The sequence below is a fragment of the Eschrichtius robustus genome, chromosome 14 (genome assembly GCF_028021215.1).
Source record: "Eschrichtius robustus isolate mEscRob2 chromosome 14, mEscRob2.pri, whole genome shotgun sequence".
NCBI classification, from domain to species: Eukaryota; Metazoa; Chordata; class Mammalia; order Artiodactyla; family Eschrichtiidae; genus Eschrichtius; species Eschrichtius robustus.
Window position 1 is genome coordinate 26446025 of NC_090837.1, and position 27227 is coordinate 26473251.

The 27227-nt window shown below is 54.0% G+C and overlaps 1 protein-coding gene across 2 annotated transcripts; it reads right to left on the minus strand.

Annotated features, from left to right (window-relative positions):
- Positions 1-295: 295 nt before the first annotated feature.
- SMARCB1 (SWI/SNF related BAF chromatin remodeling complex subunit B1) lies at positions 296-26894 on the minus strand. 2 transcript variants are annotated; one of them, XM_068562908.1, is made up of 9 exons: positions 26610-26894; positions 22775-22886; positions 21094-21223; positions 19061-19198; positions 16884-17011; positions 13648-13814; positions 6871-7061; positions 963-1094; positions 296-627 (listed from the first exon to the last, which is right to left on the minus strand). In XM_068562908.1, exons 1-9 carry the CDS (start codon positions 26700-26702, stop codon positions 588-590), a joined length of 1131 nt encoding a protein of 376 aa, XP_068419009.1. In that variant the 5' UTR covers positions 26703-26894; the 3' UTR covers positions 296-587. The 2 variants fall into 2 exon arrangements, with proteins under 2 accessions (XP_068419009.1, XP_068419008.1); XM_068562907.1 differs by having other exon boundaries at positions 22748-22886.
- Between the last annotated feature and the right edge of the window lie 333 nt (positions 26895-27227).

Here is a 27227-nt window from a genome sequence, read left to right on the forward strand (position 1 = left end):
AAGCATACTCCTGGCTGGGGGCGGAGCTGTGGCTGATAGGGCAAGCGGCCCTGCCTGCTGAGCCTCACCACCTTCTCATCCCTCTGGGACTGCAAGGACTTGCCAAGCACGGGTGGGTGGGATGCCGGGGCCAAGGGGAATCAAAACTGCTCTGACTCAGGGGCCTTGCAGGGCTGAGAATAGAGCCACGGCCCTGCTAAGGCCCAGCTGGGGACATGAGGTGGAGGAGGGTGAGGGGTCAGCCCGCAGCCTCGACCACGTGTGCTCTCCCCCATTCTTGTTTTTATGCCACCACTTTGAAGAAACGAAACAGGACCTGTCGCCTTTTATTTAAAAAATGTTGCTTGCCCTGCCTGGGGCTCCTATACAAAAACAAAACACAACCCAAAATGAGGCTTCTTCCTGACCAGAGACGGGCGGCGGGGACTGGAGCTCAGCAAAAGGAATGTGTACCCTGGGGTGGATGACCAGGAGGCCCCTGCCCCATGCTCCTCAGGATGGCCGGGCTGCCCCCTCCTTGCCAGAAGATGGAGGGGAGACGGTCCAATCTTCCAGATGCTCCGTGGGAGCCAAGCACCACTGGGTGGTTACCAGGCCGGGGCAGTGTTGGCCAGACGCCTCATCCGCCTGCATGAGGGGAGAGGGCGGTGACCCTGGGCAGCTGCCCCTCCACCAGGGATCTCTAGGGCAGCCAGGGGAAGGGGCAGAGACAGGATGTGGTAGGTGGGATCCCCAGCCCCTCCCTCAGCCTTGGCCTGTCTGCTACTTGGGGCCCTGAAGCTGCCCTCTGTTCCACCTACCTCTCCAGGGGTCCCGAAACCTGGTCTAGGCTGTGGTCAGACCAACCCAAGGGCTACTCTTGTCCCCTGCAGGGCTAGACTAGGACTCATCATCCAGGGGCCTGCTGGGTCTCGGGAAAGGTGACGGTCCTGTCCTGCCTGGAAAGGGGGCTGGGGAGGCACCTTGTGTTCCTGTCCTGGTCGCGGATCTTCTTCTCCATCTCGGCATCTGTCAGGGTCTCCAGCAGCGGGCACCACTGATCAGCGTCACCTGTGTTCCGGATGGCAATCTCCACCGTGGGCAGGGGGTTCTCACTGTGGAAGATGGGAGGAAGTAGACAGTTCACAGAGCAGCAGCCGGAGAGGCCCCAGAAAGCGCTGTCCACGCCCCACGGGCAGCTTGAACCCTGGAGCCTGGTTTCTGTGCCCAGCCCCCAACAGGGCAGTGGGGGTGCTGCGGCCCAGCGGACACCACGACAGCGACTCTGGGTCTGCATGCTGGGGAAGGGTCCACAGGACAGCGTTGCAGGGCCAGCTGTTCCCACTGCACCTGCGGGGAGGGGGAGGGCCGTCCGCCTCGCTCAGCGTCCACGAAAAAGGAAAGCAAAGGAGTCCGGACGCCGCTCACCGAGGGCCACTGCCCCTGATGGTCCCACACACGGCTCCTCAGCCCGTCATGGGGCCCAGAACCCAAGACCCCTGACCGCTCCATCCTGGGGTCCCTCAGAGACGCCTCCGACTCTGGCTGAGGGCCACCTGCACACCCTCTGGCTAAGTGGACTCAGCGGTGGGGGGGTCAGCCTCAGCGAGGCCACCAAGGCTGGGGGTGCCTGACCGAGCTGCCGCCTCTGCCAGGAGGGCCAAGCCCAGGCTGCCCGGTGAGCCTCAGTGCAGCCCAAGCCCTGCCCTCGTCTACCCGGAGCCCTGTAGAGTCAGCTCTGGAGGAGGGAGAGCGGGGGGGCCCCAGGGAGGTGCCCGGTGGATGATGGCACAGAAAAAAACGGGCCCCTGGCCTTGGTTTTAACACCTCATCTCGAAAATGGGGACAATGTCCTTGCTGTGAGGGATTTCAGAGGATCACTATTACAACATCCAACGTACATCCGCTATGTGGGGGACAGGTGCCACTCCCACAGCCCCCCGAGCCCGTACCAAGGGGCTGCCCAGCGTGACTGCAGAGCCCCCGCCCACCGCCCTCATGCTGCTCCTCGGCCTGGAGTCTCAGGGACCGCGGGCGCACGGGGCACAGCCCAGGGCTGCCCTGCTCCCCCGCAGAAGTGGGGCTCACCTCTTGCTGCCACAGCTTGGCCCGTGGGGTCCATGCCCATGAGGCCCGGAGCTGGAGCTGGTATTGGTGACTCAGAGGCCCGTGGCTGGGCCGCCCCTCCTCGGCCGCTCCTGACAGCTGCTCCCCAGCCGGGTGGCGGTTTGGCAATCCCAAAACCAGCCGGCCACAGACCCAAACATCATTCCTCACCTCGAGGGCTCCCAGCCGCCTTCCTCAGGAGGGGAAAACATGAAAGTCGCCAAGCCCATGCTGAGGGGAGGCAAACATGTTTTCCTCTTAAACAAGAGCTGGTGCGTGGGTCCTGGAGGCCCCTGTGTTTACCTCCCCGTGTCTCTGGGAAGATTCCACCCCAGTGGGTTTGTTCTAAAATAAGAACTGCTTGAACCAGGCACGGAAGGATGGGCCTGGAGCCAGCAGGCCCCATAGGTGTTGGGGGGGACATGCGGGCAGAGAGCCGCCCTGCCGCCCTCAGAATCCCCTCTGAGGGGATTGTGCTTCCCGGGCCTCAAGGCCACCTGGGACCCTGATGTTCCCGCGATCTGCGGTGTCCAGGCAGGGAGGCCATGGCTGAGGAGGCAGAGGACCTGGAGGTTCATCTTCGATGTGACCTCACTTTTACGACCTCACGAGGTACAAGAGGCCAGCTGAGAAGCATGACTGTGCCCACTTGGTAGATGAGAACAAGACTGCGATGGTGAGCAACCTGCCCACAGCTCCTCAGCTGGGAGGAGGGGGCAAAACTCGACGTCGCCCTCCTGTTTATGATCAACTAACTTTGGATAAGGGGCCAAACCCACTCGATGGGGACAGAGCAGTCTTTCCAACAAATGGTGCTGGGACAGGAGCCTGGATCAGGCCACCGTTTCTTAGGTATGACACCAAAAGCACAAGCAACAAAAGAAAAAATAGATAAACTGGACATCATCAAAATTTAAAACTTTTGTGGGACTTCCCTGGCGATCCAGTGGTTAAGACTTTGCCTTCCAATGCAGTGGGTGCAGGTTCAATCCCTGGTCGGGGAGCTAAGATCCCACATGCCTCTCGCCAAAAAACCAAAACAAAACAGAAGCAATATTGTAACAAATTCAATAAAGATGTTAAAACAATGGTCCACATCAAAAATAAAAAATGTTTAACTTTTGTGCCTCAAAGGACACTGTCACGAAAGTGAAATACAAACCCACAAAAAGGGAGAGAATATTTGCAAATCATGTATGTGATAAGGGACCTGTAGCGAGGATATATAATGAACTCTTACAACTAAATAATAAAACACCAAATAACTCAATTAAAACACAAAGGACATGAATAACCTTTTGTCTAAAGAAGATATACACACGTCCAATAGCACATGAAAGGATGCTCAACACCATCAGCCATTGGGAAATGCAAATCAAACCACACCGAGATGCCACTAGGGTGGCTAGGATCAAAAAGTCAGATAACAAAGGCTGGCGAGGATGTGGAGAAACTGGAGCCCTTGCTCTGCTGGAGAGAATGTAAAACGGCGCAGCTGCTTTGCAAACAAGTCTAGTGGTTCCTCCAAATGCTAAACAGAGCTACCACGTGACTCAGCAATTCCACCCCTAGGTACATACCCAAGAGAACTGAAAATAGGTGTTCAAACAAAACCTTGTGCACAAGTGTTCACAGCAGCACTACTCTTAACAGCCAAAAGTTAACACAACCCAAATGACCACCAACTGATGACTGGATAAATAAAGTATGGTCTGTCTATACGATGGAATATCATTCAGCCACAAAAAGGAATGAAGTTCTGATACAGGCTCCACATGGACGAACCCTGAAAACATTATGCTAAGAAGCCGGCCACAAAAAACCATATGTTATATGATTCTATTTACATTAAGTATTCAGAACAGGCAGATCTACAGACGGGAAGTAGATCAGCGGTTGCCCAGGACTGCGGAACTGTGCAAACACACAAAAACCCACTGAGTCGACACTCTAGGTGGTGAACGAAAACAAGCCGGCCAGCCCTGCCGTGGGGCCAGCGCAGGGGATGCAGCCCCAGGACTAACCTCTTCCGGTGGCTCTGGTCAGCCAGTCCACAACGACCCTGGTGCCTCCCAACCCTGAGGCTGTTCCAGTGACAATGCCTCTGTCCCCCACCGGGCACAGCTGCCAGGTTCTCTGATCCTTTGCCTGTCCCCAGCTTCCTCCGGCCGCTCCTGCCCTGGCCACCCGCTGCCTCCTCCCCAGCCCACACCCTCTGGCCTCGGTGGCCAGGCACTCGCACCTCCTCTGCTGGACAGCGCGCTGGTTCTCCTCTGTGTCCCCAGCCAGGGCGCAGGGCTGGCCTGGAGGAGGTGGAGGAACTCTGCAGGATGCCACCCCCCTCACAGTCTCGGTGACCATCTGACACCCTCACACCCTCTGCCCAGCCCTCCCCTGGGGAGCCCTGCCCCCTCGTCACTGTCTCTGTCTCCATTCCGCTGGCTCCAGGACATCTATATGTCCTTCTGGTTCAGCTCTGTCCTCTAGCAGCCACACGCCCGCGTCCCCCTCATACTCACTGCCTGCCTCTGCCCACATCAGGCCTGCCTGGCCCGCTGCCTGTTCTCCGCACTGGTGCCCCTGCTCACGCATGGCCTGTGACTAGCCTGCTCCACTGTCGCAGAGGAGGGCACCGTGGCCAGACACCGGGCTGAGCTCAGTCCGGGGGAGACAGCCAGCACCAGCTCACAGGAATCCAGAGTGCTTCCAACGGGTGACGGGGCCCAAAGCTTAAAGTCCCCTTGAGGAGTCACGTGACTCAGCAGCTGCCAAGCCTCGCGTAGCAGAAACCAGGCCGGGGCTCCCAGTGCAGCTCTCTGTGGGCCAGGCAGGCCCTGGCCCTGGAGACGCGGCGAGCCCCTCTCCTTTCCCCAGGCAGAGGCTGGACAGCAGGGAAAGGCTGCTACTGGTCTCCCGGGGAGCCCCCGAGGGGTGGGGAGAACGCGAGGTGGGGTGAGGAGACAAAGTTCCAGGCCCCCTGCTAGCCGCAGTCCTGCCCCTGGATGATAAAGCCTGACCTCGCGCTCCCCTTCCTGTCCTGCCAGCTCTCCGAGCACCCCGCTGCCCAGCCCAGACCCAGCACACGTGAGCCCACGAGGCCTGGTTGGCTGGGGAAGTGCAGAAGCCCTCCTGACGCCAAAGGAGGCCTGTGGCCGCCTCCAGACCACCAGGCAGGCTGCACCCACCCAGCTGGCTGGGCCAAGCTGCTGTGGAGGGGACGGTCCCCAGTGGGGCGGCCCTGCCTTTGATCCTGAGGATTTGAAACCTGCATCCTCAGTAGCAGAGTCATTCCCACCCACACAACGGAACGTGTTAACTGGCTGCTGAAATGGGAGCACTCCATCCAAGTCCTGACCTGCACCCCCCAGGGCCCCCGGGGGCCTGCTCTGGAGCTGCAGGTCACACTGCCGACAGCCCGGAGACCCGGGAATCAGAGCAGGAGGGATGCGGCCTCGTGTGTGGACACCCTCCAAGTCCCCCTGCTGCACACCGGTGAGATGTGGGCTCTGACTCAGCATTTGGGGATAAGGGACTCCCAGGACCTCAGGGTCGACTCTAGGAAGCAAGGCCACCCCAGACTGGCCCCAGGCCGGTCGGCCGCAGCTTGCATGCCGTCAGTGGACACGCACCGCGACACCGTGAGCAGACCTCCCATGGGATGCAGAGCACGGGCCTGGACCCCCATCTGTGGAGCAGGATCCCCAGTTAGCGGGGCTGCTGGAGGTTATGGGAGGCCATGCATGTTATGTCAGCTGGGACGCCCGGGGCCTCAGGCCCTGCGGGTGTTGGTCATTCCTTCTCTCTTGCTCTGAGCTACAGGAAAACTGAGAAGGCTACCTCCTGGGATTTCTGGGAGAACCAGCTGAGACACAAACAGACTCATGCGCTCCCTTAGCTGTTCCGTCTCTGCAAGGCTCTTCGTCTTTGCTCCTCTGCACCACCTTAAGGGGTGGTCCCTCAGTAATGGCCTCCAAATGTGGACGGTGACAGCTTGACGAGCAGAATAAATCCTAACATCCTGTTCTGATGCAGAGATACTCAGCGCCGCCCCCGCTGGCACCCCATCCCGCTGAGGTAAAGGAGCTCGGGGGACAGGGCTGGATGTGACGGACAGTCCTGTCGGTGGGCGAGCTCTGCTATGTACTTAACGCTCGCCGACTCCTGCCCCGGCCAGGCCCGCACGGCAGGGCCACCAGGAACAGGAAGGCCACATCTGTGTCATGAGGAGCCCCGTCCCCCGGTCCACCCCCACCAGCACCCAGGACACTGGACCAAATGCTCCATTTACACTCCCTACCCCCGCCCATCCCCAGCAGCCTGAACGCTACTCCCTCTTCCACACCGGCACCCAGTACGGGTCCAGCCAGCGGGGGCGCCCACCGCCCACTCTCTGACTGAACAAGAGGCGACAGCAGCCTCTTGACTCCCCTCCAGGGAAGGCAGCATGGAGTAGCCCTTGTTTGAGATTCAGTGCCAGTCCATCAGACGACCCTGACCGAGGAAGGGTCTGGGTGAGTGCAGGGAGGAGGTGGCGTGTGAGGGTGGCAGGGGCTGTTGGCGGCAGAGTGGGTGAGGACAGAGGGGCAGACCCGCCACCTCCTTAGATCCTCCTCTGTGATGGGGGATGGGAGGAGCCAACAGAGGCCGTTGAGCCCGCAAGGCTGCCCTCGGCCAGACGGCATCATGAGGCTCCAGAAAGTCCCAAAGGCATCACCACACACAGGGGGAAGCCTTGTCCCCAGAATGGTCTGCAGAAGGAGGAGGAGGCACCTGTCCGAGACCTACCTGAAGGCGTAGGTCTTCTGATGCCAGCTCAGCTGTCCCCGGATGCTGTACGCGATGGTGGTGACGAACTCCCCACCCAGCCCCAGCTCGGAGCACAGCTTCAGGGCAAACTTCTCCGGCGAGTTCTCCTTCTCTGACATGTCCCACTCAAACTGGTCCACCAGGGAGATGTTTCCCACGTGGATGTTCAGCTGGGCCAGACCAGGAACACGAGTCAGAGCAGGCAGAACTGCATCCCCCCACCTCCAGGCCCATGAGAAAGTGGGACGGCTGCCCTTATCCCTCTGGCTGCAACTCCCCATCCGCAAACGGGGCTGACCCCACAGACCTCCTGGGCGGCCAGAGGGACTGTGGTTCAGGGCCCGGCACTGTCACCCTCTAGGGAGGGCCCTGGGCACCTGAGTCCCGCCTTGCCCCTGTTCCCACCCCCTCGCTCCCCGCACCGGCCGATACCCTCTTCTCTGCCCTTCTACCGTGCCGCTCTGGATCTTTACAACGTGATAAACACTGGTCACTCATCAGATACTATCCCCGAGCCCTCCCCTGAGCCAGTGTCTACCCCCCTACTCTGTCTCTTCACGGAACATGCCCTGCTCTGAAATCATCTGCTACGTGCGCTCACAGACCCACAGCCCGCATGGCACAGGCAGAGCCTGGGCGGGTGGGGGTGGGGGGCGGCGGGAGCGGAGGCCATGCCGGCTCCTCTGCCTCGCTCCCCAGAGGCATCTGTGAGACGTGCCACCTGCAGTCACAGCCTGTGCCCCAGGAGCTCCCCACCCTGACTTCTCACCCCACAGATGACCTGGGCCTGCTCTGAAACTGGGCATCAGCGACTCACAGGAAGGACAACTCGGGGTCTGGCGGCATTCACTGGGCATCGTGTGGAGACCCCTGCCCCTGCTGTCCAGCCCTCTGCCAGCCAAGCAGGCCACGGTGCACCTGCCCCTTCATGCTACTGTCCCCAGGCGCTCAGCTGGGCTTTTAAGATTCGGATCGGGACTCGTCCGTGCCTTCAGAGAAACGTGAGGCCCTACCACCTGACCTGTGCATGAAGTCCTGCACCTCTGGGCCCCCTGCACGGCGCTCCACTCTGCAGCCAAGGCCCCGCCACTCCTGCCTCCAAGCCGCGCCCTTGCTGGGCGACCAAGCAGGTCTGCAGGTGAGAATCGGAAGAGCCGGCCCTTTCCAGCAGGAACCACATGTCTGGTGAGCCACGTCGGCACAACAGGACCGGAAAGCGAAGCAGCAGCAGGCAGCCCGTGGACACATCACACAGGACCAGACCGCCCTGCGCACCACTCGGCCTGGCCATCAGGGGTGCCACGCAGACCGGTGCCTGTTTGTGCACTGCGCCGACTGCTCATCAATGCTATCGTTTATTAAGAAATACAGACTCCTGCCGACCCAGGATGCGCACAGGGGACACATAGTGGGAAAAACAGACAGAGTCATCTTCATGGGTTGACATCCAGTGCGGGGTTAAATACGTGAATGAGGGGATATCAGAGGTGTAGGTGCTGAGGGGAAGAGGGGGAGGGGTGGAAAGTGCAGTCAGCTGTTAGCCAGGAGCTCCAGGAAGGCCGCCCGGGGGAGGGGGCATTTTAGGAAGAACTGGACAAGCTGAGAGAGAGCAGGGTGGGGCTCCTGGGGGAGGGTCTGGGCAGAGCAGGGCCTGAGACCTCCACAGAGGATGCGGGAAGCTCACAGAGTGGGGAGTGGGAGCCGTCAGGGGGGTGGTGGGTGGTGAGGGGCGGCTGGACTGTGGGGCCAGGCCCCCCAAGCAGGCTCCCCAGCTTCAACCTGTATCACCCACATGCCATTCCCTCCCCAGAAAGGGCCCACCAGCCCCCCAGAGTCTGACAGCTCCACCCTCAGCCGCACTGAGCCCCACGGCCCTGGAGGGCCAGGTGTCCTGGTCACAGTGCCAGCCTGGGTTTTCGTTCCGCCGCTCCGGGAGCACCTGTGAGCGGCTGCCCTAAGCTAAGGTGCTGCTCTGTGAGGAGACACTGGTCAGATGTCGTCCTCCACTGTGTCCCAGAAGCACCGGGCTCCTTTGCAGTCTGTGACACACGGGAAACCCTGGATGTGGCCATCAGCATGCTCGCCTACCAGGTGGCACGCTCCCCCCAGGTCACAGTGCCCACGAGGCTCTGCCCCCCCGGCAGCAGGCCTTCCCTGACTAGCTGTGTCCGGCCCCAATGCTGGCAGGCCCTCACGACCCCAACCAAGCAGGACCCCAACCTGGGGATGGTCTCCCAGCAGCCTACCAGCCGACACCATCCCATGGGTGGGGATTATAGGTGGGTGTGAGGGCCTGAACGGACCCCATGGCTGACAGCTGTCTAGTCACCAAGAAAGCCTCTGATCAGGGAGCAGGTGATGGTCCCAGGTGGATTTTCAACTGCCTGACAACTTTCTGTATGGCTGCCCACAAGCCCCATCAGGATAATAAAAAGATGACACTCAGTTACAAGAAAATGTCAGAGAAGCCAGCTGTCAGACTCACAAGGACCCTCCCTGTGGCTGACCCCGCCTATCTGGAACCACGCAGTTGGGTGTAGCCAACTCTGCAAGCCCACGTCCCCACCATGGTTACGGGACAAAGACGCAGCACAGAGCAGAGTAGGGGCCATCCTCCAGGGGCCACAGGCTGCGCACAGGGACACAGGTGTTGGTCCCACAGCTGCACCCCACACATCCCCGCCGCTTCTCTCCTAGGACATCCCCCTTCTTTCTCACCTGTGCCCTTTTTCTGCTAGTTGGCCATAATGAGAAACTGAAATAGGTTAAGAAAAATAAATTCATATTTCTCTTAAAAGAAATTAACTAGCAAGGAGGTTGAATCAGTAATTAAAAACCTCCCTACAAAGAAAAGCCCTGGACCTGATGGCTTTACTGGTGAATTCTACCAAATGTTTAAAGAAGAACTAATACCAATCCTTATCAAATCCTGCCAAAAACAGGATGGACTTGAGGACACAGGGAGGGGGAAGGGTAAGCTGGGACGAAGTGAGAGAGTGGCATGGACTTATAAACACTACCAAATGTAAAATAGATAGCTAATGGGAAGCAGCTGCATAGCACAGGGAGATCAGCTCATTGCTTTGTAACCACCCAGGGGGTGGGAAGGAGACACAAGAGGGAGGAGATATGGGTATATGTATATGTATAGCTTATTCACTTTATTATAAAGCAGAAACACATCATTGTAAAGCAATTATACTCCAATAAAGATGTTAAAAAAAAAAAATCCTGCCAAAAAACTGAAGAGCAAGGAACACTTCATAACTCATTGCCTTGATACCAAAGCCAGGCAAAGATACTACAAGAAAGGAAAACTATAGACCAATACTTCTTACGAACATTGATATAAAAATCCTCGGGCTTCCCTGGTGGCGCAGTGGTTGAGAATCTGCCTGCTAATGCAGGGGACACGGGTTCGAGCCCTGGTCTGGGAAGGTCCCACATGCTGCGGAGCAACTGGGCCCGTGAGCCACAACTGCTGAGCCTGTGCGTCTGGAGCCTGTGCCCCGCAGCGGGAGGGGCCGCGATAGTGAGAGGCCTGCGCACCGCGATGAAGAGTGGCCCCCGCACCACGATGAAGAGTGGCCCCCGCTTGCCGCAACTGGAGAAGGCCCTCGCACGAAACGAAGACCCAACACAGCTAAAAATAAATAAATAAATAAATAGAGTAGCTATTAATTAAAAAAAAAAATCCTCAACGGACTTCCCTGGTGGCACAGTGGTTAAGAATCCACCTGCCAATGCAGGGGACATGGGTTCGAGCCCAGGTCCGGGAAGATCCCACATGCCTCAGAGCAACTAAGCCCATGCGCCATAACTACTGAGCCTGTGCTCTAGAGCCCAAGAGCCACAACTACTGAAGCCCGTGAACCCAGAGCCCATGCTCTGCAACAAAGAGAAGCCACCACAATGAGAAGCCCGCACACTGCAATGAAAAGTAGCCTCCACTCGCTGCTACTAGAGAAAGCCCACAAGCAGCAAGGAAGACCCAATGCAGCCAAAAAAAAAAAAAAAAAATCAACAAAATACTAGGGAAACTGAATTCAACAGCACATTAGAAGAATTACACACCATTATAAATGATACAACAATATAAATAAATTATAAAAAGTGGAACCTATTCTGGCAATGCAGGGATGGCTCAATAAGAAAACCGATCAATGCAATAAACCACTTGAACAGAATGAAGGACAAAAACCATATGATCATGTCAACAGATGCAGAAAAAAGCATTTGACAAAATTCAACATGCTTTCATGGTAAAAGCACTCAATAAACTAAGAATAGGTGGAAACTATGTCAACATAACAAAATTAATACACAAAAAAATCAATGTAAATATCACACTCAATGGTGAAAGACTGGTAACTTTTCCTCTAAGATCAGGAACTAGCCAAGTATACCAACTCTTGCCACTTTTATTCAACATAGCATTGGAATTTCTAGCCAGAGCAATTAGGCAAAAATAAGAAATAGAAGGTATCCACTTGGAAAGGAAGAAGTAAAGTTATCTCTGTTCCCAGATGATATGATCTTATTTGTAGAACACCCTAAAGATTCTACTAAAAAACTATTAGAACTAATAAATGAATTCAGTAAAGTAGCAGGATACAAAGTCAACACACAAAAATCGGTTGCATTTCTACACACTAACAATGAACAATCTGAAATTAAGAAAAAAATTCCAATTACAATAGCATCAAAAAGACTAAAATACTTAGAAATTAACTTAGCTAAGGAGATGAAAGACTTGTACAATGAAAACTATAAAACACACTGAAGGGACTTCCCTGGTGGCACAGTGGTTAAGAATCCACCTGCCAATGCAGGGGACACGAGTTCGAGCCCTGGTCTGGGAAGATCCCACATGCCGCGGAGCAACTAAGCCCGTGCACCACAACTACTGAGCCTGCACTCTAGAGCCCGCGAGCCACAACTACTGAGCCCACGTGCTGCAACTACTGAAGCCCACGCGCCTAGAGCCCGTGCTCCACAACAAAGAGAAGCCACCACAATGAGAAGCCCACGCACCACAACGAAGAGTAGCTCCCATTCTCACAACTAGAGAAAGCCCGTGTGCAGCAACAAAGACCCAAGGCAGCCAAAAATAAATAAATAAATAAATAATTTAAAATTTTAAATTAATTAATTTAAAAACATGCGGAAATAAATTAAATACATAAATAAATGGAAAGACATCCCATGTTCATGGATTGGGAGACAATATTATTAAGATGTCAAGACTGCCCAAAGCAATCTACAAATCCAATGTAATCCCTATCAAAATCCCAACAATATTTTTGCAGAAATAGAAAAACATCTATTTTAAAATTCATATGGAGGGACTTCCCTGGCAGACCAGTGGTTAACACTCCGTGCTTCCACTGCAGGGGGCCTGGGTTCGATCCCTCGTTGGGGAACTAAGATCCCACATGCACACGGTTCGGCCAAGAAAAAAAAAAAATTCATATGGAATCTAAGGACAAAGGATGTCCAGCCAGAACAATGATGAAAAAGAACAAAGCTGGAAGACTCACACTTCCTAATTTCTAAACTTACTGCAAAGCTACAAGAATCAAAACAGTGTGGTACTGACAAAAAAACAGACAATAGACCAGTGGGACAGCCCAGAAATAAACCCTCAAATATGTGGTCAAATGATTTTCAACAAAGTTGCCAAGACCATTCAATGAGGAAAGGATAGTCTTTTCAACAAATGGTTTTGGGCCCAAAACAGGATATACATAAGCAAAAAAATCAAAGCTGGACCCTTACTTAACACCATATGCAAAAATTAACTCAAAATGGATGGAACATATAAATGTAAGAGCTAAATCTATAAAACTCTTAGAAGAACACAGAGTGAAAGCTTTATGACATTGGATTTGGCAATGATTTCTCGGATATGCCACCAACGGCATACGCGATAAATGAAAAAATAGACAAACCGGACTTTACCAAAATAAAAAAATTCTATGCATCAAAGGGCACTATCAACAACATAAAAAGGCAACCCACAGAATGGAAGAAAATATTTGCAAATATCACTTTATCTGAAAAGGGATTGCTATCTAGAAGACCCAGGGAACTGCTAAAGCTTAACAACAAAAGAACAAAAACCTGATTCAAAAACACAAAGGATTTATGCAGACTTAGAGGATAAACAAATGGCCAATAAGCACATGAAAAGATATTCAAGGTCACTAATCAACAGGGAAATGCAAATCAAAACCACAATGAGATATTGCTTCATACCAAGCAGGCTCTGCAGCAGGCAGGCCCGGGCCCAAACCCCAGCTCTACCACTTCTCAGCAGGGCAGTTGGGGGTAGGTGGCCCCACCTCTTCACTTGTAACACAGCATCTTCCCCTAGGATGGTGGGGGTTACTGAGACAGTATGGGGTGTGCTTGGCCCAGCCTGCCCATGGGAAGAGTGTGGCAGTGTGCTCATCTTACTGTAGTCTTCCCTGCTCTACCCGTCAGCTGGCATAACCCCCTTTGTACCACCCAGGCTCTGCTCCACGCCTGGCAATGCCACAGCAGCACCCCGAAAGCGTCCAGAATGTGATACCTTACTCAGAAGTCAGCCCACACCTTTCCTGGGATAAGCTGCCTGAAAGACAGCTTTCCAGAAGCCCTGTCCCACAGCATGAATCCCAGACAGGCTTCTGTTGAAGCCTCCACGTAGCTTCAGCACCCCATGACCCCCACCAGTACAAGGAAGGTCCTGGTGCAGGGCGGGGAGTTGCCTACCTTGATAATGACACGCTGGTCTGACTGGTCCTCCAGGATGCTGTCTGTGGGATAGGACTCGATCTGCTGTCTGATGGCGGAGGCGATGGCTGGTACGAACGTCAGTGGGTTCAAATCCAGGTCATCACAGAGAATTTCTGAAAACATCTCAGGGGTCATCAGCTTCTCTGAAATGAGGTGAGAGGTATGGATTGCTGGTGGACTACAGGGCCTAATGTCACCGTGCTCAGCCCTGACCTCCCCCAGCCTGTCCTCCTCTGCCAACCCACCCGGATGAAGATGAGCATGAAGATGAGGACGATGGATCCTCCCAGACATGGTAAGGAGAGGAAGCACAAGACGAACACCCTCCTTCTGGCCCTCAATCCATACACACCACCCCCCCACACCTCTGGAGGTGGTCAAGACCCTATGTGCTCCCCAACCCCAGGCTCCCCACTCCCGGGCTTAGGACTGCACAGCTCCGTTAGTTCTAACCAGTGAGCTGTCTGGGGAGGGGGGAAGCAAAGGCACTTCAGAGCTGATGTGCCACTTCCTCCCCTCTTCCAACCCAGGCAACCAGGGAAGCCCACGTGGAGACACAGGGAGAAGATGGACTCAGAGGAAACCAACGCTGCCAACACCCTGACTCGGACTTCCAGCCTCCAGAACTGGAAGGAGATAAAACCTGCTGTTATGCCCCCCAGGCTGTGGGACACAGGTTCCTTCTGGACAAGCCACTTGGAAGCCAGCATCCACTGGAAGACGGAGCAGGTGCATGCCCATCCACCACTTCCTCTGCAGTGGAAATCCCTCAGAGATCACCCGGGGCTGCGTGTGGCTTTTTACAAGCTCCCGCTGAGTTTCTGACTCTGTGGGCAGCACACGCACTCAACAAGGTGACGGCGTGGGGGTGGGTACGGATCCTGGATCCTGGAGATGTAACTGCCTCAGGTATGAGCTTCATGGGGACTGTCCACTACTGGCCGGACTACAGCACGGTCCTATGCAGTCAAATGTTTTCCCCTGACCTGCCCTCTTTCTCATAACCCAAACTTCAATGACCACGTGTCAAGCTGGGATGAGCCACGGAGAAGAGAAAGCAAAGAGTGAATTCCCGGGCTTCCCTGGTGGCGCAGTGGTTTAAGAATCCACCTGCCAATGCAGGGGACACGGGTTCAAGCCCTGGTCCGGGAGGATCCCACGTGCCGTGGAGCAACTAAGCCTTGCGCCACAACTACTGAGCCTGCGCTCTAGAGCCCACGAGCCACAACTACTGAGCCCGCATGCTACAACTACTGAAGCCCACATGCCTAGAGCCTGTGCTCCACAACAAGAGAAGCCACTGCAATGAGAAGCCTGCTCACTGCAACGAAGAGTAGACCCTGCTCGCTGCAACTAGAGAAAGCCCGCACGCAACAATGAAGACCCAGTGCAGCCAAAAATAAATAAATAAGTAAAATAAATAAATCTGCATATATATATAAAAATAGAATGAATTCCGTCACAAGCACTCGGCATGATTCCATCTTCAAGAACGAGGTCTGCTGGGACTTCCCTGGTGGCGCAGTGGCTAAGAATCTGCCTGCCAATGCAGAGGACACAGGTTCAAGCCCTGGTCCGGGAAGATCCCACATGTGGCGGAGCAACTAAGCCCGTGCGCCACAACTACTGAGCCTAAGCTCTAGAGCCCGCGAGCCAAAACTACTGAGCCTGTGTGCCACAACTACTGAAGCCTACGTGCCTAGAGCCCGTGCTCCGCAATGAGAAGCCACCACAATGAGAAGCCCACACACCGCAACGAAGAGTAGCCCCCGCTTGCTGCAACTAGAGAAAGCCCGTGCGCAACAATGAAGACACAATGCAGCAATAAATAAATAAATAAATAAATAAATAAATAAATAAAAAGAATGAGGTCTGCTTAACAGACAACTGACCCCACTATTTCACTAGCCCAGAACAAGGGCTAGAGACCAACCCTCCTCACAGCACCACTGTGCCAGACCTGAACACTCAGCTAGCCTACTACTGATAACTCATACATCCAGTTTTAGTGAAGCAGCAGGAAGCTAAGGTGCTCAGGCCAAGCATCCTATGAGTATACTGTGCAGAGGATTTTTAAAATTAATTTTTTTAGTCTATGATCATTGTAGATTCAGCTGCCGCCTTGATTACTGCAGCTCCACACCAAGTCTTGGGATTAGAAAGACTCGTTCCTCCTACTTTCTTCTTTTCCAAAATTGCTTTAGCTACTCTAGTTCCTTTGCCTTTCCATTGAAATTTTAGAATAATTTTGTCTAAATCTACAAAATGTCTTGCTGGGATTTTCAAAAAAATTGCATTAAACTTGCATATTAAAAGGGAAGAGATATGGGGATATATGTATATGTATAACTGACTCACTTTGTTATAAAGCAGAAACTAACACACCATTGTAAAGCAATTATACTCCAATAAAAATGAAAAAAAAAATAAACTTGCATATTAATTTAGGGAGAATTAACATCTTGAATCTTCTGATCCATGAACATAGTTGTCTGTCCATTTATTCAGATCTCCTTTAATTACTTCCATCAGTGCTTTATAGTTTTCAGCATACAAAATGTTTCCTGAAACAAACTATATGTTTGTAAAATTTACACCTTTTTTCTTAACTGAGTAACTGTAAATAGTAACATATTTTTATACTGGACACTTGAGTGTCCACGTGTTCACTGACAGTATGTAATATATAGAAATACAATTGACTTTTGCATGTTTATTTTGGGTCTTGTGACCTTGCTAAGACTTGGTTATTAGTTCTAGCAGGTTTTTTTGGTAGGTCTCTTGGGATTTTCTACGTAGATAATCACGCCATCTACAAATAAAGACAGTTTTATTTCTTCCTTTCTGAAGCATATGTTTTTTATATCCTTTTCCTGCCTTATTACACTGGCTAGTACTTCCAGCACCATGTTGTCTATTCCCAATTTCCTGAGTTTTTATCAAGAACGAGTGTTGGATTTTGTTAAATGCTTTTTCTGTATCAATTGATATAATCAAGGGATTTATCTTTTCTAGTCTGTTAATATGATGGATCACACTGACTGATTTTCAAACACTGACAGGTTTGCATTCCAGGATTTGAACCCAAAGTCCACAACCTCCAAATCTACTCCACAATGCTCTGAATGTCACAATCAGAGTCCAGGGTCCCCCGACGGGCAGCAGGCAGGAAACAAGACTGTGTGCAAGATGGTGGGTTGGCCACCACGTACCGTTCATGTTCCAGGTAAAGGCATCCCGCAGCTTCTGCCCGTCGATCTCCATGTCCAGTCGGATGGGAACCAGCACCTCGGGCTGGGACGCGTTCTCATGGATCACAGCTGGGTCGTGGTCGTCGAAGCTGGAAGGGAGGCAGCAGCATGCTCAGCAAGGGGGGCTGGGGTCCCTGCACCCAGGGCCTCCCTCTCTGCACCACTGGTCACTGTGACCTAACCAGAGGGGAAACCCCGCTTCTTACAGGGACTTGTCCACTATGGGCTGAGTGGGCAGAGACAGTGCCAGCAGGGGTCCATGCTAATGGACACGCAGGACGGGAGGGGAGATGCTGACTTGGGCAGCAGGACAAGATGGAGATGTCCGAAGTAAGGGAGATTTAAGCCCCAAAGCAGGCAGGACTTCCCCAGGAAACTGTAGGAAAGGAAGGGTACTCCCAAAAGCGGAAGCCCTTGAGCAAAGGCCGAGGGGCAAGAGAGTCAAGAGCTGCTGAGGGAAGGAGGGGTGCAGATGGGGCGGAGGAGCAGTGGGAGGACGCTGGGAAGCCACAGGGGTCCAAGTGCCCACAGTTCTCCATCTCCAGCCTCGACCCCGAGAGAGCCCCAGGAGGACTGAGAGCAAGGCAGTTCTGTGCTCACACCTGCATTTTAGAAAGACGAAGCAGGAAGATATGGGGTGAGGGTGGGCGCAAGAAACGCAAGGGCGGAAGACCGAGGGTTGAGAACTGTTCTCAGAGAGCTGGGGGCACAGATGACAGATAAACAAACAAATGAGGAAAACACCCCCCTCTCCCGGCCCAGACACGAATGCTCTAGGAGACACCTTCAGGGAAAGGGACAGAGTGGCCATTCTAAAAGGGGAGGACCACTCTGAGAAGTGACATTCAAACAGAGATGGGAAGGGAGAAAAAGAAAGGGTGAGGAGGGAAGGAGGAGGGGGAAAGGGATGAGCCTGCAGATGCTGGCAGGAAGCGAGGGAATTGCGAGGGCAGGAGCGCCTGGGCGGCTGAAGAGCGCTGAGGAGGCCACTGTGCCTGAGGTGAAGGGCGGCAGGAGCCGGGGCCAGAGAGGGGCAGCCACCACCAGGACTCTGTCAGGTGGATGCTGGTGTGACGGGGCATCTAGAGGACCTGCCCTGGGTGAAGGGGCACACGCCTGGTGGGGAGCTGGCCAAGGGTGGTCGGATTCTGGACACTTGGAGAGCTGAGCAAGTAGAATTTGTGGAGACTGGCTCTATGGTGTGAGAAGGAGGAAGGGTTCCAGGATTGTGGCCCAAGCACAGGAAGGACGGGATTGTTGTGTCCTGGAGTAGAGAAGCCTGCAGGCAGCCTGTGCCGGAGGTGCTTGGGGCGGCATTCAGAGGACAGCTTAGTGGGCGGGAGCTTGAAAAATGGCCCCCCAGAGACATCTGTGTCCTAAGTCTTGGAACCTGTGACTGTGACCTTATAGAGCAAAAAAGGCGAGGGAGCCTTGTCCAAGTGGGCCCTAAATTACATCACAAGTGTCCTCACAAGAAAGAGAGGGAGAGGGAGTTCCCGGGTGGCCTAGTGGTTAGGATTCCAGGTTTTCACTGTGGTGGCCCAGGTTCAATCCCTGGTCAAGGAACTGAGATCCTGCAAGCCACGCGGCACGGCCAGAAAAAAAAAAGAGAGAGTGTCAGAGAAAGAGAGGGAGATTTCACACACACAGAGGAGGCCATGTGACCACGGAAGAAGAGACTGGAGTGATGCTGCCACGAGCCAAGGAACGTGGCAGCTGCCAGCAGCTGGAAAGGACCCTGGAGGGAGCAGGGCCCGGCAACACCTTGATTCCAGCCCAGTGAAACTCCCAGCGTCTGGAACTGTGTGAGAATAAACTTGTGTTGCTTCAAGCCACCCAGTTTGTGGCGTTCTCTTCTGGCACCATGGGCAACTAAGCATTGAGTCATGCAGATGACAGAGAAAAGGTCCAGTGACTGCGCCCAGGAACGCTACCTGAGGAGCTGGGGGTGAGCGCAGGCAGAGCCAGGCTGGACCACGTGGAGGCCAGTCATGCTGGACACTGAGGGAGACCAGCCCCAAGGAGGAGCAGTGCAGCGTTTCGGGGACAGGAGGTCAAAGCAGAGCGTTTTTCTGGGGAGGAGGAAACTAAAACATGCTGGAGGACCTCGGTGGAGTCAGAGGGCGAGGCCCACTCACCACAGCGGGAACGTCCTCTTCTTGTCCCGGCCCATGCGGTTCCTGTTGATGGTGGTGGAGCAGGGCACGGCGTCCAGGTGGTGGGAGCTGTTGGGCAGGGTGGGCACCCACTGGCTGTTCCTCTTAGCCTTCTGTTCCCTGAGAGACATGGAAATACCTCCACTCAGTCTATGAGCCGAAACTGCCCACTAGGCATCAGGTCGTGGTCAGTGGATGCCCACTGCGCCCTTGCAGGGCCCCAGGTCCCAGTGGGGACCTCTGTGCACCCCAGACTCCGCAGGTGTCTATTCCCTAGGCTCCCACCAGCACCTGCTCCTGGGTTAGGGGAGGTGCAGAGGGGCCCCAGCCCAGTGCCTGAGCCATGACCCAACGTGCTACATGCTGGGCACAGCTGCACGGAAGCACCATCCCTTCTGCGAGGAAGGGACTGTACAAGAAGGCTGCCCAGAAGAGCAGCCCTGGAGCAAAGCCTTAAATGCTGAGTCACGGTTCATGGGTGGAGGAGAGGAGAGCATTTCAGGAAGAACACAGAGGGCAGCAGGGCTGGAGACACAGAGAGGGTCCTGATTACAGGGGCTGGCGTGCTCTGCAGGAAACGGATGCACTCAGCAGGTGGCTGTGAGTTCCTGGAGGTTTGAAGCAGGCAGAGACTCAGACAGTTATTTTAGACATGCAGTCCAGGCTGAGAGAGACTAGGCAACGGCTCTGGCCTCTGGGCCTTCAGACCAGTAGAAGTGAGAAGACACATTGGTAAATACTCTCTAGAAAATGATGCTCAAAGTAATCCAAGGAACCCATGTCCCACAAAGAGCTCACTCTTCTCTCCAAATTACAAGTTGCTTTTACTACTAGGAAAGTACCAAAAGCTGACCGACAGGAGGGGGTGGGCTCCCACCTTGCTCTGCGAGCCCCTTCATCAACACTCGGGCCGTGTCCCTAGTAACCTGGAAGCAACGTGAGGGCAGCAACTGTACATAACTCACCTTTCCATCCCCAACCTCTGCATCATGTCACCTTCATGATTTTCCGCAACCGCATCACTTGAAACAATGGCCTGCCCCCCGCCTTAGTGCTCCCACCATCTCATGCACATAAATGCATGTTTTCTTGAGAGCTGAAAGCATCACGCAGGTATTCTGCACGTCTCGCTCATGTGAGCCAGGTTTCGGGTTGCTGCAGGGTCTACTTACCCACAACACACTGTGTAATCCCAGACTATTTGGGTGTCTGCATCTTCGCTCACACAGCCTTTCCCTGAGGCAGGACACCCAAGGGGCTCCCTAGTTCTCTTTATAATTCACATGCCACCAATAGCATCTCTGTACTTATAATGGTTTTTGTTGACGGTATAAATTATTTCCCTGGGACAAATTCCCAGGAGTGAAATTAATAGATCAGAGACCAACAAAAAACTTTGAGGCCGCAATGCCTGAGGCAGAGCCGCCACGGTGGGCGTGAGTGTGCCCACTCCATGACGCCCTCCCCGGTTCTTTATGTTGCTAGTTATTTATTTTTTTACTTTGCATTTTTAAAATCACACCCAAGAACAAACATCATTCCCTGTGTTTCTTTACTCCTGTGCTTCAGTGTGGATCACGCTTTACCTATTTGTCTACATAAAATAGACAAATACTTGGGGTATCCAAGTTTTTCTTATAAATCTAAATGAACAAACTCTACAAGGTAGCAACTTCCCAATTACTCCCCTGTTTAACTGTTAATGTAAATGCTCTTTCAAAGGATCTACGTTGATACGTTCAAATCTATTGTTTGTTTCTTTTGTGAGTTGATCTGGGCCACTAATTGTTCTGACAGATTAGTGAATTCCACTTTCAAAGCATTCTTAATGACTCTCCAGAACCCAAGACTTGACTTATGTTTCTTAGAAATTCCAAAGTCAGAAAAAACTTCAAAGCCTGGCTAAGACGATCTGTAAACACAGTGGGTAAATTGCTGAAAAGTATTTTGTTCCAGAGCATGAGAAAAATACCCGTGGGTGTCCCGAGAGCGAGCCGAGCCCGGGGGTGCACTACCTGAGGTAGGTGGGGGGTTCCGTGCTGATGGATACGGCCTTGTACTTCTCATCGTTGCCATCCAGAATCTCTTCCACCTCGGAGGCTTTTAACAGAGTCACGCTGGTGGCCAGGGTCGTGTATCCATGATCTGCAACCAGAGATGCGGCTGCGGTCACCCTGCGGGCAGGCAGTGAGCAGCAGCAGCCAGGAGATGCAGCGCACTGAGGTCCTCACATGCAGGAGGTGGGAAAGCGGGCGTCAACCTCACTACTGCCCAATGCTGGCCTCTTCCAAAGGGACGGTCTGGACCCTGGCTTTCTCTAGAGGCCCTCCCGGGTCAGCACCCCCTGGATGGACGGGGACCAACGTGTCCCGGGAGGAGCACTGGCTCCAGGCACAGGGGACGCCCATGGGCAGCTCAGCCCGCGGGGCCTCTCGGGGAAAGGAAGGCTCCAGAGTGACACCGCCAGTGGGAAGAGGTCTGACACCGCTGCAGTCCACGACACGAAGCAAGGTGGAGATGAAATGAGGGATGAGAAATATTTTTCTTTTAAAACAAGAGCCCAGAGAGTTGGAAAGAGCTGCTGTACACCAAACAGGAATTCCTGGCCCAGCGCCAGTGGATGCGAGCTGCCCAGGAGCGGGGAGTTCTAGGCAGTTCGACCACAGCTCGCCTAGGGAGCCTGGTGGAGAGACAGATGGTTACAGGAAAGAGTCTCCCGAGCGCGAGGAGCGGGAGGCCGAAGGGTCGCCAAGGCATCCAAGGGGCAAGCGCAGCTGGGGACGCACTGGTTAGTGACTGGCGCTCCACTGGGGTGGAGGGAGGACCAGGGAGGCTTTGGAAAGCGCGGGAGGGAGTGAAAGGTTACAGCAGCGCATAGAAAAGCAGCTCCGGCTCCTGCATTAAAAGAATACGATAGACGAGACCACCGCAGCGCCTACAGACGCACTGGCATGGGACGGACTGCGAAGCGCACATGCACACACGCAGGGACGCAGGCACACGCACGCAAATGGGCACACGCACGTAAACGGGCACACGCATGCAGGGACGCACACGCACTTGGGCACACGCACACAAGGGCCGGGCCGGCTCCGCTAGGCAACCCTGCCAAAGGGAAGGCAGCTTCGACTGAGGCCAGAGGCACAGGGCCTCTCCCCAGCTCAGAGGTGAGGAGCACCCTCTGCCCGCCCTCCCGGGTCGGGTAGCAGCGCCCCACAGCCCCAAGCGGGACATGCACACGAGCGCCAGCGGACCGACTGCCAGAACCAAGTGCCACACGATGGATGTGCGCTGGGAAGCGAAGCGGTGAAAGCCGGAGGGGAGCGGGGGCTGGGGCGGCCCCCCGCCGCCCGGGCGCATGGAGGGTGACGATGGCAACACGCCCGCGGCAGATGGTAGAGCATGACAGCATTCCTAAAACGTTTTCAGACCAGCAGTCTTCACAACACCCTCTCCGCCCTGGCCCCGCCCCCTCCGCCCACCGCCCGCTGCCAACACCTGACCCTGACCGACCCTGACGGAGGACCACCCGCTCCAGGGGGACCCCAGGACCCTCCACCACCCTAAGGTCAGGGCTGCCGTGAAGACGCTCCGGAGTGAAAAAGTTTTATCTTCATGACATAAGCGAGTGGTTTTGAAACAGGTTTACAAACCCTCGTGAAGACGCACCCTTAGTGTTAGGTTTTGTTTTTTTACCATGTGACGATGCAACTATTTTCTTCCTCTCTTCCACAGTGGCTAGTCGCCTCCAGAGCGAGGGGTATCTCTTGTACAGAGAACCTCGGAACATACGGAGGTAGTTTCCCACCTATGAGTAAAGCGAGAAGGCTCATTATAAGGGTCGCAGCTCCTCGAGGAAGGAGAGGGCCCTGGCTCAGAGGCTCTGCTGGATAAGTGACAGACAAACACACCTCGACTTGGCCCCCAGGCCTCCAGGCGCCAGGCTTCCAGCAGCAGTAAAAATACATTCTGCTGACATCAGGGGTTCAACAGCAGTTCGTATCTGGCCTACATCTGTCCTTCTGGCAGGGGTAATAACATCTGCATCCTGACGACAGGACCAAGTTCAGAAAGGCCTGACCAGACACTGGGGAGGCAGGCCCCCCGAGCTCACTAAGAAGCTCGAAGTGATTCTGATTTTGGACTAAGGATCTGTGGCACTTTCCAGAAATGTAAGGCCTCTCTGACTTTCTTTTATCTTAAGACTTTGATATTTTTACGATGTAATAAAGACCAAAAAGGTCTTTTAATTTTAGACAGATGCAGGATAATTTCCCCCATGGCCTTTGTTGCTTTGTTTAGTAACAAAACTCAAACCAGAAATACCAAAGGAATTTTCCAAAGAGTTTAAAGTGCACTTATCAGCAATCCTTAGATTGCTATATAAATCATTACTGCCCCAAACAATAGCTTCAGTTTGCCTGTACCAAATACTCGAAGTACGACTTACTTGATGAAAAGAAATCTAGTCCTAAAGTTTTTATAAAGAAACTCCATTGTTTCACTGACTTTTCAAAAACGAACACTTGAGTCACATGGCCAGGGACAGCAGGTGGACTGGGTGCTGGCTCCACCTGTGACCAGGCATCACTTCCCTTTTCTGGGTCTCCCTACATCTCTGTCAGATGTTCATCAACTGTGAAGTTCACCCACGAAGGACCACTTCTACTACTTTCCCACTTACCTACCCCATTATAGTATATTTATTTTTAAAAAGTTTCTCCATTTTTCATGAATCAAAGATTTACACGATGCCCAACCAGGGCTGCCGAACAGTGCAAGAGAAAGTGGCCACAGGGTCACTGGTGCTCCCCACTGCAGGCACAGACCCATGCCAGTTATTTGGCTTGAGTGTGGTTACCGTCCAAGGGTAAACACATAGTTTCCATTAGGTTTTTGAAAAGACACTGACTATAATGCCCCCACTACTACTTTGCAGGTCCTGCAGACCTCCCACACTCCTAGGCCCTTCCCAAGGTCCCTTCAGAACTTAGGAGACCAGGCCTGCCTTCCTGGGTTTTCCACAAACCAGCCTTTGCCACCTCTGGACCCGGGTTTCCCAAATGGAAAACGAAGGTGTGGTTATGGGGATTTCCTAGGATCCTCTCAGCTGTGACTCTGGCGTGGTGACAACGGCTGCCTGCAGATGGCAGGAGAAGGGTGACACGCTCACTGCAGCTGTGGATGCCCTCCCAAGGCTGCTACACCCAAGTGTGTGGGGGCGCTGAGGGTACTGCTCTGGCGGGCCCACCTCTCTGAATACTGTGCCTGTTTGCCAAGGGCAAGGGGCCTGGGGGCCATCCACCCAATGCTGTCAGAGGAGCTGCTGCTTATCAGTAGACAGCACTCTGACCTTGAACCCTTCCCAGGCCTCCCAAGGCCTGATGATTGTTAAGCCAGGCCCCAGAAAGCAAACTGCCTCTCCCTTCTCCCATCTGGTCTCTATAAACTGCATCTCAGGACAAACGTTCTCACTCAACAGGGCTGAAAGAGAAGACTGCAGTTAGCTTTCTAGAATCTAAAATGTGCTAAGGGGAAGATCTTAGAGACCATCTAGTCTAACCATCTCATTACATACATGAGAAAAGTGACACACAGGCAGAGCTGGAACCAGGCCTCCTGACGTTCTGCCCACCTGGCTGCGGGCTCCACCTAATAAACGCAAGCTTGATTTTCAAAAGTACCACCGACTCAGAGCCAATGCTAAACTGACTGCTCTTCCTGACCGTTAGATCAGGTAAAGGTTTCTTTCTTTCTTTTTCTTAAATTAACTAATTAATTTATTTTTGGCTGCATTGGGTCTTCGTTGCTACACGCAGGCTTTCTCTAGTGGCAGTGAGCAGGGGCTACTCTTCGTTGTGGTTCCTGGACTTCTCATTGAGGTGGCTTCTCTTGTTGCAGAGCACAGGCTCTAGGCGCGCGGGCTTCAGTAGTTGCAGGACATGGGTTCAGTAATTGTGGCTCGCAGGCTCAAGATCGCAGGCTCAGTAGTTGTGGCTCATGGGCTTAGTTGCTCCGCGGCATGTGGGATATTCCCGGACCAGGGCTCGAACCCATGTCCCCTGCACTGGCAGGCAGATTCTTAACCACAGCGCCACCAGGGAAATCCCAGGTAAAGGTTCTCTAAACAACCTGTCCATCATCACAAACTGAAACTCCTCCACTGCCTTTGTGCCCACCGGCCGATGAGGACCATTCTGAGCTATGGCAGATGGCAGGCACTGGCTCCTCTCCTCAGCATAGCTAGCTTTGAAGAGTAGTATTTTTATGATGACATGAAAAATGTGTTGCATCCTGCCCCTTGTGTTTTTCAAAAACTGGTGAAAAAAGGAAACACTAAGGTTCCGATGCTACTGAAAACACTGGTCTCATAACTCAATACAACTCAGACAAGCCAGGAATCACAGGGAGTCCTGGAAGCCTCAGTATGACCATCAGGAGGCTTAATTCATTCACACTATGTTCAACTGTGATGGAAAAAAAACATTGTGGGGGAAAAAAAGAAAAAAAAAAAAAGGAATGAAATGTCTAATACTGAAAACTGCTACAAGGAGAAGTAACCGCTGGCATTTGTAACTGCTTTAACTCTCCAAGATCTGCACTTAACTCATTACATGAGGAAGACACTACTGCTTGGTGTTTGCACGTCTAAATTGCATATCCATAATTTAAAAATATATGTGTATGTGCATGTACACACACAAACCGGGGACTGCCAAAAAGGCCTAGTTTGAGGCAATCTGGAAAAAATATACTTGCTATAAACTACCAGTGAAGAACCAGTTGTAGGGTTTTCCTAAAGTTAGTCATCCACATGATTCAACAAAGTGCTGAAAAGTCACTTTTAGTTAAGGATTAAAGGCTTAAGGCTCTTTCCCCTGTACTAACTCAGAGTTAGTTCAAGATATCCGAAGTGTCAAGCGCTTCCGAATTGTTGATAGATCTAACTCGGGGGCTGCGGCCTTAGCCATCCAAAAGCAAGCATCCTCCTCCCAACCTGTTTCCTCACTGGTAATCAAAGGTCAGAACAACTCCCCGCCCACCTCAAAGTTCACGAACACGAAGGGGGTGAGCCCTCACTAAGCCCCGTGTTTCGAACATACGATTTCAGGATCCCAGCTCCAGCAGTGTGGGAGGGGTGCGTGTAAGGGGTCCAACATCTCCCCCCACGTGTCGCAAGAGATAACTTAACACCCCGTTTCTATGTGCCCGGCTGGAGCTGTGGAACTCAGCGTGGCCCAGGGGCCCCTGGACGCCGCAGCCCTGGCAGCCGGGCGAGTCCGCGACTCCGCAACACCAGTGGGTGAACCCAGGCGGCCGAGCGCTGGGCGGGGGCCTGCTCAACCACGCCCCGGTTAAACCACGCCCCCAGACACAGACAGACCACGCCCCGCTGGCCGGCCGCGCACGCGCGCGCCCGCCCTCCGCGATGAATGGAGACGCGCGTTCCCGGCGCGCAGACCCGCCCCGAGGCTCCCGCGGGGACCAGGCCGGCCAGGGGCCCGGAGAGAGAGGACGCGCCGCGGGCTACCTCAGAGCCGATCATGTAGAACTCGCCGTCGTCTTCCAGCTGGAACTTGACAGGCTTCTGCCCGAAGGTCTTGCTCAGCGCCATCATCATCATTGCGGCGGCAGAGTCGGGCGGCCACGGCCGGGGTGCGAGGGTCAGGAGGGCTGAGGCGGGGCCGGGGAGCCCCGAGCCCAGGGAAGCCGAAGCCGGAGGCGAAGGGCTGGCCGAGCCGGGCCGGGTGCTTGCGCCGCCGCCGCCGCCGGACTCCTCCACCGCCGCAGCAGACGACGACCAGGCCGCACTCAGTGCGCAGGCGCGGGCGTTGACGCTGACGCGCGCGCCACTGCCGCCCAGACAAAAGGCCGGGCGCGCCCCCGCGTGCCCCTTAAAGGAGTCTCGACCCGTTTCTCTTCCTCCCAGGCCGCCTCTCAAGTGGAGGTACCAGGGAAAATTTCTCACGGACACAAATAGCAACCGCGGCCCTGACTCAGGCTGTGGTCTTCCCAGTCTCACAGCTGGGACTGTAACTCAGCCCAGTGAGGAGGAACGAGGCGAGGCCTGAAGGCCTGGAGGAGGCCAGAAGCACATATGCCTCAGTTTCCTCGGCCCAAGAACTCAGTGCAGCTGAGCAGATAGGAG